At 31.9% G+C, this 11,301-nt stretch overlaps 1 protein-coding gene across 1 annotated transcript in view; it reads right to left on the minus strand.

The window, feature by feature from the left end:
* The window catches only part of LOC148603170 (cilia- and flagella-associated protein 69-like), a 27,366-nt gene extending 16,237 nt beyond the window's left edge, over positions 1-11,129 (minus strand). Inside the window, exons 1-12 of the mRNA XM_088551290.1 lie at positions 10,825-11,129; positions 9,353-9,415; positions 8,292-8,357; positions 7,460-7,646; positions 6,791-6,889; positions 6,008-6,081; positions 4,973-5,051; positions 4,224-4,401; positions 2,690-2,865; positions 2,218-2,339; positions 659-878; positions 383-547 (exon numbers count right to left, since the gene is read on the minus strand). Of these exons, the coding sequence (XP_088407416.1) occupies positions 383-547; positions 659-878; positions 2,218-2,339; positions 2,690-2,865; positions 4,224-4,401; positions 4,973-5,051; positions 6,008-6,081; positions 6,791-6,889; positions 7,460-7,646; positions 8,292-8,357; positions 9,353-9,415; positions 10,825-10,965 (1,570 nt within the window). The 5' untranslated portion in view covers positions 10,966-11,129. The remainder of the gene's footprint in view (positions 1-382; positions 548-658; positions 879-2,217; positions 2,340-2,689; positions 2,866-4,223; positions 4,402-4,972; positions 5,052-6,007; positions 6,082-6,790; positions 6,890-7,459; positions 7,647-8,291; positions 8,358-9,352; positions 9,416-10,824) is intronic.
* Positions 11,130-11,301: the final 172 nt, after the last annotated feature.

Consider the following 11,301-nt stretch of genomic DNA (forward strand, 5'->3'; position numbering starts at 1 on the left):
TTTTTAAAGGAAATCAGAATAATGAAATAGAATTAATGATGGATAATTCTTTATAAAATTGTATTATAAATTTTGGATGAAAAGTAAAGTACACTTTTGGTGCAATTTCATGTATAATTATATGTACTCTAACCAACATTCAATGACACATTATGAGCAATAATTCTTAATGTTCCCTGCAGATGGTTTTGGGAACCATACTTGATGGATTTTACAATCACCTTGCCCTTCCCTGTCAATTTTTCCTAAATAGATGTCATTTCTTGTAGAAAGTACCTTCAAATTTACCTTTAGCATACTAGAGCATCCTTATTTGGACCTGCATTACCCTACCCATTTCAAAAGCTGCAGTACCATTTAATTCTATACAGTTAAAACTCACTAGATATTTGATTGATAGCCCCTTGGTCAGCCAGATCCTGTAACACTGATTCTTGTCCTGTAGATACAATACTTCTGATCAGCCGCAAACAGGACCTCATCTGGGCTCTTTTGTTACCCCGCCCACCATTACCATGGTAACTGTTTCCATGACCACCATAATCCTCTGCAATAAGAAAAACTATGTGAGTTTCTAAGAATTTTTATGCATCTTAAATATAAATTGTATTTGATCCTGACATTACAAATCTATGGCAATAACATTGGCTGAACTTACCAGATCCTGTACACCATTCTAAAAGAAGAAGTAGTCTGGTGCTTCCCTGACATATCATATAATCTTCCAACATCAATGGACACAGGGAACACAATGTAGCAAGAGCATGTAGTTGTATCTCCTCAAACTGAGCAGGGGACCACTCCCGTGGACCACTTGTCTTTTCATTAGCCCTCACATAGGACATGAGAGCTAACATAAGATGACCCTCTGACAGAACCTGCAATAAATATAGTTATAATATAATTTCATGTAAACACCTGTTTTCAAATAAAAAGATATCTCTGTCTAAACAATAATGTCTCTATATATCTTACTACTTGTCTCATAATACAAGTTTTACCTATCATTACAGCCATCCTTGGCCCTTATTACTTTAGGCATGTTACAGGGCCAATATGGAAAAGGACATGCATTGATACTTTTATTAACCAACTTTATTTCAGGACAGTCTGAGTCTGTTATTAATACATATGATGACACCATATTTTAAAATAAGTTCATATCTTGATGAATCAAATATTTATGAAAATTAATCATGAAGGTTTTGTTGTCTTTTCCAATAATAAAAAAACGTAAATTAATAGCACAAGATTAAACATACCAAAGAATTCAATATACTCAGTCCCAGAACCATCTTTCTGCAACTTTAAATCTCTTAATTTAATTAATTGAATTATCAGGTCACACTTAAAGTTGTCACTTATTGTAAGAAATGTACGCCATTTTGATTTAGTCCATAATGGTCCCGTATTGATGCCCCATTTTTAACTTCTTAATGCATGGCTGTGAATTCGTAATGACCAGCTGTAGGAATTACCGGTTCGTAATGACCAGTTGTCGAAATTTTCAGTTCATAAAGAATGGGCATTTCTATACATAACTTGATTAATAAATGATATCTCATTCTAAACAATGATTTCCCTATATATCTTACTACTTTTCGTCTCATAATACAAGCTTTACTGATCAAATGAAAACTTTATAAATATATAATCTGAGCATGAATCATTAGAAACCATTCACAGACTTTCCTTCAGCTTGGAGTGAATTAAATTAATTCTCATCTTTAAATAGTATATTTACAGCAAGCATGTTACAATCAAAACTTCATGATCAAGAATGAGGATACAAAAAGTGGCTGTCAGAAGAAAAATCAGTTCCACCCATGACAAATGTAAACAAATGGTAGGAAACTGCTTAGAGGTTAAAAAGTCCTATACATATTTAGTCACTGAGTAGGTGAGGAATGCACAGAAAAAATATGTAGCTATAAATTACATCGTAAATATGTATATCTACCTCTAAATATATCTACATCATAATATATAAGTAGCCTGTCTCAAGTTACAGTAAACATATTCTCTATTTTGAAGTTGACAGAAAACTGCAAAATATAGTACCCCAAAAAATGATTTTAACACAAAATAATGCTTATCATATTTGAAACCACAAACACTGATACCCTGAATATGTTTACTTAACAGAATCTGCAAAAATAGGCATCATCGAAAATTCATAAGATTACAGTATACCGGAGAAAAGAAGTTGTAACTTACTGGAATAGCAGTAGAATCCCTGCTTAGTGATACTAATATATTGAATAACAACTTCTTCAGTTCAAAATCTTCATGGTTCTGTGTTAATTTAAGATGTTTTACCAGGGCATTGTGGCTTTTAACTGAAAAAAAAAAATCATCCTTTCTTTTCAAAATTATTTGGAAAACGTACAAGTTTCTTTTCATATTGCTTTTGCAATGACTCTTTTAGGCTTTTTTTTAAAGCGAAACACAGTAGTTTTCAACCCTACAAAAGGCACATAACTGCCTTCTACATTTCTGTGTGATCTAGTTTTTTACGATTTTCCTCATGTCCCTGATATTTCTTTGCCACATATATCTACACAATTTAAAGGCATCCATAGAAACTGCATCATTATTGTTTTACTCTCGTACTCATTTCTATATATAAACAATGTGCTGTGCTCATTAACAAAACCAAGAACTGGGGAGTAAGAAAACAACAGCCTACCTTCTTGGAATGTAGCAAACAAAGTCAGCTGTTTAGCAAATCCTGTTTCTATGAAGGGAGCATTAGGACAGTGTGTGGCAATCAGGGATGCCAGTACCAATAGATCATTTCGTAACTGTCGATCGTAGTGACTGTATCCCTGTGTTAACTGGTAGATAAATGCATCTCGTAGTTGACTAGAACCAAAAAAAAAGCTAATTATGAACTCGCGTTCATTTTATAAAAAACAGGAGCTTCATATGCTACACTCCTTGTTGATTTATCATACATGTTTGTTTGATTTTTTTCTTATGGTTTTTAAACCCAATTAAATAATTTGACCAATGATTCTTTTCAATAGTGAGGTCTTTAAACTTTAAGTACTATTCTGTGTGAGAATCAGGCAATGGGTGGCACATCATATTTCTAAATTTGGTCTTTTTTGCCACAAATATATTCAATATACATCTAGAAAACAACTGAAAAACTATTTAAATTTATCCTGAAGCACCTGTGACGTAGATATTTTTTGAATGCTTATATAAAGAAAAAGTGCAGGAAAATTTTTCCACTTTTTTCCATAGTGCATTTCAACTAAATTTGACATATCAATATCTTAAAAAGGCAAATTTTACTAACACTTTGATGGTTACTTCTGGTGGTTATCAGGTAAAATTAATTAGTTAATGCAATAAAATCTCTTGTTATTTTTTTCCTTCATGTGCCACACCTTATATACATTTTGCCCGATTCTTAGACGGAGAAGTATTTAACAATCTTACTTGAACCTAACAGCAAGTTCTTTCTTACTAATTACATCTATTTCATAATATTACTTTATTAGGTGAATAGAATAATAAAAAAAAAAGGAGAAGGATCACTGATTTACTATTGAAATAATCAAGGTATAAAAGACCAAACCTTCCTAACTTAATTTGCAACTTTGATATTTTATTTTACTATTGTTATACCCAGTATTGACAGTATAATGTAAACATACTAATTTTGTGGTGTACTAATTTTCACTGTTTTCACAGTGGACTGAAATCTGTCAAAATTAGTACCCACTTAAGGAGGTAGACCTAAGGTAAGGGAAATAACAATTGAAATCAGTGATATGATTGTATCATATATTCAATTTCACCAAAGCCTCTCAAGCTTTCATTTGAAACCGAATGAAATCAGTCCCAGCAACTTTGATGCTAATACATTAGATTGATGTAAGATGCTGATTTGTGAGAGTTATGTCCCTTACTCTAGGTCTACCTCCTTAATTGATTTTTAACTCTATATAACAGTAATCATTTTTTGAAACAGCGAAAATTGATTTCCACGAATATATATTCCCTTAAGAGATTCTGCAAAAATTAAAAACTCTGAAAATCAACATGTTCACAGTGCTTTGTTTATACAAGTGCTAATTCTAAATATCATATAAAAAAACAATGAGTTTATATGCCACCAAAAACAAATACCTAAAGTTTGGTTCTTAACTCTTGATTATTTCAGCTATAATCTCAAACCAAATTTATTGCTTTGATAAAAATCCTTATACCTGATACAGACAAAGTTGTTAAGCTGTGATGATAAAGGGGATGGGTCTCCATGTTCTAGCAAGTTCCAAAGGATGTCGACAGATCTAAACAACAACTGTCCACTAGGATCAGGATCCATCATTCTTGAACAGATACGGTTTGCTGCACCTGCTCGTAACATCTGGTCACAGTTCTTGGCTGAAAAAGACAGAAGAAGAGGAGATAGATCAGCATTGCATCACATTCTGACACCAAAATTAAAAATAGTTTGATCCCATACACTAGTCACCAGTCAACAAGCAAACCAAATTTTTTAAAAAAATTATTATCAAATTGTTTATATCTCAATAAAGCTACTTTATGATAAATAATACAAAGACATTTCCACCCCCATCTCACACATGAAGGTACTTTTAGTAACTTTTAAATCTTTTAATACATTCAGATCATTTTGTTAGTGTTTTCCTCTTACATAATGGTTTTTTTTTTCTGATTGAAAAATTTGGAATGAAGAAGTAAAAGACAAAAATATTGTATTTACAAGTATAGTAAAACATTTTAGTACTATACATGTAACACATAACAAGAAACAGAAAAATCATAAATAGTCAAATTTAAAAAAAAAAACAAAACATTATTTTCAGCACTTTATTTGGGATAACGTATGAGCCATTACATTTTTTTGAAAAATTGAGAAACTTTCAAAGGGAGAAACAGCCTTAGTTCTTGGAAATTAGAGGTAAGCAATATCACTGAAAAATTAACTTACTAGACAAGTGAGAGAATTTCTGTAGAACTGTTAGAACATCTCTTTTCATATCCAATTCATTATCTATCAATGCCAAGGACTGAAAAAAATAAGGAATTATATATCTTCACTTTCAAACTTTCTTTCCATTCAAAATAGAATTATTCAAACTTATTTATGCCATATATGTGATAAAGAAATTACATTTTAGTATAGTTGACTTGTATTACCTAGAATTCAGATGACTCAGTTTAGTCATTGTGTGGTCCTGAATTTTACTTCCATATACACACATGCGGTTCGACTCCTGATGAGACCAATTTGGACAATTATGTCTCCTCTTTAAAATTAAAAACTTTTCTTCATGCATTAAAGTTAAGATATAAACCAAAGGAATAGCAGATCCTTGTTCGTGTCTAATAAAGCTCAGATTAGTAATATTATCAACATATTACATGGTTAATTCGTCTTTTTTTTTTTTGTGTTTTAGTAAAATTACTGAGCAATCTCCAGGTATTTAACAAGTCCAGTCCAGTCAACAAGATAATAAGAATCCACTGTACTCTTATTTTGGAGTTTCATGTAATTGATTAAGTGTCAGTCTGAATAAGAATCAGGCAGTGGGTGAAACATGGTAGGAAAACAAAACACCAATTTGAAAGTGTAATTTGACTATTTGCATTATCAGAATCAAGGGAAAAGTTAAAGATTTTCAACATCATTTCAGTAAATTGAGTTATAATTTCATATAAATGCACTGAAAAGAACAATTCAACAGCAGAAAACTCTGTAAAAAACCTCACACTTAATTTTCCCACCAAACACTCTGTTGATCACATACATGTATCCCATAATAAAGGTATTTATCTATGGCTTTTTATTTTCACATTTTTTTCGTATTTTTATAATAGTAAAATAACAAAAATATGAAGCACTACCTCAAACAAGCTGGTATACAATATTTGCACAAAAGTGCATTCTTAATAGTTTAATAAATCATTAAAACTATTGTAAAAAAGAAAGCCTAAGAATAGGCACAGTAAAGTAGATACCAACCTTTACAAGAGTTTCAGATACATCACTGTTCTCAATAATATTCTGGTTGTATGTAATTGATGTAGCTTTATGCTCTGAAACAGGCAATATTTGAACATGTATATAAGGGGAGATAATAATTGTAGAAAAAAAACCATCAGCACATGATTAAATAAGGAGGTCACTGTATTTCATTTAAAGACTCAAAGGCATCTGAAGATAGTGTCAAATTAAGTTTATTGGTGATTCATCAGCTGAGTCAATTAATGATTACTTGGGGGGAGCAAAAAATTAAGATTTAAGACAACAAATCTTCAAATACAATAAAATTGTTTCAATTTAAATGCAACTGTGTAATTAATCTGTTAAAATTGCAGTTAAAATCTTTAAAAAAATGTACTATATGTGCTGTTTTCAAAAGAATAAATGTCTCATTGCATGAATGTTCAATGCAGGCAAATTTCTATTGCTATTTTTTTTTCATTTCATGTCAACTGCAGTAACTTTCTGCAATATTTTATAATGGCCAAAAATGTTACTGACTTAAATTGCCACAACAGAAAACTAGCAAAATTACTGATCAGGGGTATGTTTAAAGTTTCTAGACTTTTTTGCATCTTATTAATGAAAAGTCTACCAGAAGTTAGTGAAACATCCACAATAAGAGTAAATACAAAATATGGTAAATGAAATTCCAATGGTCAAGCATCAGAAATTGATGGTACTGGATCTCGGACCAGCACTATTAGGAACCTCTGCTAGTGCAGTATTTATCTCAAAATTGTAAAAATTTTAATTACTTACTCTGTACTTCTTGATTCTTTGGTTTTTCACAGTAGAAACTTAACAAAGTAGAACAAATCTGTCTTCGAATGTCACGACTGGATACTCTCATTAAATATCCTGAAAAAATTGTATCAAAACTAAATTTATATTTACCTTTTTCACAATCAAATTAAAATCAGATCCATCACTAAATGTAGGATCTAACAACACTCCATTCTACTTCCTGTTCAGAGGACCTTTTCAGAATCTTCGGTTTTCCCTTCAAATAATACTTTCAAAATCATGAAAGATGAAATCTGAACAGAAAGTAGAATGAAGTGTTAGATCCTACATGCAGTGACTGAATGGAAAAATTGATACATCTAATTTTAATTAGGTTGCTTTTTTATCTTGAAAATCCATAAAAATGGTAATTTTCAGAATGATTTAGTTCTTGCTCTATTCACAGTAGAAATCTTGACTCAAAAATAAAAATATGAGATACAAGGTATTACATCGAAAATTTAGACTTATTTCTCCTTTATTTTGAGTTCATGAAAATAAAATCACCCATTCTTACATCAAAAAGGACAAAATTTTCCACAGAGAAAAAAAACACTTGTAATGTACAGCATAGCATGAAGTACATGAATAAAGAGACAACAATGGGTTAGAGAACCAGAAAAAGAAGACTTTTGAATATCTTACCAAGTTGTGACACAGATTCTGTGACTATCTGTTCATAAACAAGCTCATCTGATGACTTCTCTTTCAGAAATGGTAATCCACATATTTTAAGTATATCCACTATTAATTGTTCATAGAGTGGTTGGTCTGGCAGTCTGTCTGCACAAACACCTAGAATCTTACAAACCTGAACCAAATCTTTCATAGGCTGAACAGGAGATTAAGGATTAATATGTTATGTAAGAAGTGTACCTTAGAAACCCATATTGCAGAATGCTGCATTCTGTCTTCAAAATGAGTAATAAACAAAATACCTGAAGCAATGTAAAACGATTGTATGTTTGCAGGTCTTTACAGCAGAAATGTGATTTTGGTTTGTTAGGTCCTTTTTTGAAAATCCAAAAGATGAATTTACAACTTGAAAGAATAATCAAGGATACAAAGATTCTAGTGGAAATAAAAAAAATGTAATCCAGGGATAAAGACTAGACATGGAAAACAGACACAAACAACAAAGAACATAAAATAATCGAAGTAATATGTAGATGGCAACAAAAGTAAATGAGCAGCTCGGACTCTACTCAAAACTGGAAGCATGGATCAGGTGCACTGGAAGGGTAAGCATCCCCTGCTTTTCTAGAAACAAACCATGATTTAGAATCTTTTTCGAGAGAGACCCTTCAACATTTCATTTCATGTGTTTTCTAAAGTCATTTCCATAATGTATATTGTCAATCAGTGCATTTTTTTGGTACATCAAAATACCTGATACAATATTGCCAAGTTTGATTTGTTTCTATATCTTGACTGCAACTGTATCATTATGTAACCTTACAATATGTAAAAAGGATACAAATCCCTTCTGGTAGTGTCTGACCAATCTCTGTAAAGCATTGACATGTCTATCATACAGCAGCACCTACAATTATAAAACACATTTTTTATTTACTCAAATATGTATATTCACATACAAGTAAATAAATCATTCAAATTCAAATCTTATAAATGACTACCAGTAATTCCTTTATGTTTTTTTTCCTATACTTTCTTTGAAAAGTGCTAAGGTGAAATAGAAATGCTCCACTGCCATAGTAAAGGTTCATTATCATAGGTGGATCACAAAGCCCCCTTATGCTCGAAAAGTTTTGTTGATTGTTTTTATGATTGAAGCAGGAGACAATGTTGTAAGAATTTGTAAAATCCACTGTCAAACAATGACAGGTAGGGCAGAAGTAGTTTTTAGATTGAATACAAGAATGTCGGACTAGTCTATATCGTTTGTCTCTATCACAAATTATCTACAAAATTGTATTAAACAAGTATACGCCAATGGACCCATAATTCCTGTGCTATCATTTCTTTTTCGCAATAAAAAGTGGTCTAAAAAGAAATAGCATAAGGGCCGCAAGATTTATTATTCCACAGCTTTTAAGTAGCACACCAGCTATGAGTCATGCGAAATGTTATTCATGGTTGGAAAGCCTACATATTTTTATTTTTGATATTTTGTTTAAAATATCATAGTAAACAGAAAATAATGTATGGCCTTTCATACTACCCTTGTTTATACTGCAGAATTCAAAATTAAGGGGGATAACTCTGTAAATGACACTAAAATACAATAGAAACTATTGAATTTTCCACATGGATTTTTTTCTAAGAGCACACAGAGGGGAATGAATAATTATATATTTCATCATATAAAGCAACTTAATAATAAAAATAAAAATATGTAACCTATATTAGGTGTATCACATTTTACAGACTGTATGATTCTTACATTGTACAAAGACTGCTACTTAATCATTGAGGCAAACCAGTCAGTGAACATGAAATTTTTCTATACTATAATAATTCAATCAGGTGCTAAACAGTTTACATATGCATGTACTAATCTTTATTTACAATACTTACCGAATGAGGGTCTGTCAAAAGTTTCACAACCCTATTAAGGTTAATAGGTTGAAGTTTAGCTCCCTGAAATAAAGAAATGCTCATTTTTACATGTAATTATAAACATTCATTTAATCAAATGTATCTGTCCATCAAGGAAAAATTACATACATGTGTATCTATTTCAGACCATACATATACAGTACAGATCATACCTGTAGTTTTCAAAAGTATTGGTATGCATAAAGGGGGCCATGTGCCATTTATCTTATTCCACCTGAAAATGTCCCATTCAAATAAGATTTTTTTACAAAGTAAAGAGTATTAAAGAATTGTCCATTTAAATTCTGAACATCATTAAAAATGGCCCACTCTCAAAATTTTCTCCATTCTAAGTGTATAATGGAATTTTAATTTTTTACATGCACCATATTTTCTCACAGTCCAAATGATTAAAAGAACAAATTATATATTGAATATTATTTGAAATACTTGTAAACTTAACCCTTAATTGGCATGGACCATTGGCCATGTCCTGTATACGTTGAAGCTCTGACACATGAATGGCTCAAAAGTGACATATATCGATTGAGACTGTTGGATCTTTTAACGCACATGCACAGCATGTGTTATAGGAAGTCCTGCATATTCCTGTTGGTTCAGACATCAGCAAAATTACAGATATTACAACATAGCCATGCATTATGAACTAAGTCAAATGTTATCTGAGTATAAATACAATGTAGTTACGTCCATTATATATGTAGGCAAGGCCTAATATCATATTAAACCCAAAACCTGTCTAAACTGGACACTTCTAAAGTCCCTGCATACATAAATTTTGAACCTGGATAAGCCAAATATTGTTCCATTTCCTATTTGTAATTGAGGTATAAGTTGCGCAAAAAATTCCTCAATCCATTATGGCCTACAATTTTGAAGTTTGAACCATACTTTCCTCAAGCATTTAAGATGTGGAATGTTCTGCCACATTGTAGTAGGTAGTGAGATTTACATAGCCAGTTAACTGCCTGGGATAAATGATTAATTCTTTTGCTGAATTGGTTTGTCACTGGCTTGTCACCAAGCAGTCTAAGGTTCAATCCTCAGTGGCAGCATATAATTTTGTTAGTCAAATCACGCTCTCCCGTTGCATTTGGCACCAAACTAAAAACCCACAGGGTTGGTCAGCTAATGAGCTAGTGTTGGAGTCGTTCGTGGTACAAAGACTTTTAAGGTGGGAGAAATGTGGCAGGACGGCCTACCTGCGTTGTAGTAGGTAGTAAGATTTAAATAGCCAGTTAATTGATTTGGCTAAAGAATTAATTCTTTAGCCGAATCTGTTTGTCGCTGGCTTGTCACCGAGTGGTCTAGGGTTCGATCCTCGGTGACAGAGTATAATTTTGTGAGTCAAATCATGCTCTCCAGTGAACACCCCTGGCCCTGAATTATGGAATTAAACATGTGTATTCCAAACTATTCAATATGCATACCTGAAGCAAGCCAATGTCATCATCTGTGATTACATGAGCAACCAAAGGAATCAAAGGTTTTTCTGGTACATTTTCAGTCATCATAACCTGGCCTGATTTGCTAGCTGAGTGATTCGACATTCGCATGTGTGATGTGGCCATTTTGAACTGTGTAAAAACGATAATGCTTTATATATCAACCAAAAAAATAATGCAAAGATTTAAAGTGTACTCAAGTCAATTTGTAGATTAACTAATTATGAATAAACCATCTGAAAACATCGTCATTTTCTTCATGGGTTTCTATCGCCATTTTAGTTGCTAGGTAAACAGGAAGCCAAAAATTACAGAGAATTCCGAAGGAACAGAAGTTTTTTTGCGGGAAATTTTACTTTCATAAATCGGAATTTCAATTAAGTGATTTTCAAATAAAGCATGCATTATTATTTCAAATTAATGATTAAATGGTTATGATTGATCCCTTTGAACATTCACATT

This window comes from Perna viridis, chromosome 11 (genome assembly GCF_037379345.1).
Source record: "Perna viridis isolate PV_CMFRI_1.1 ecotype Kerala chromosome 11, ASM3737934v1, whole genome shotgun sequence".
Lineage (NCBI taxonomy): Eukaryota > Metazoa > Mollusca > Bivalvia > Mytilida > Mytilidae > Perna > Perna viridis.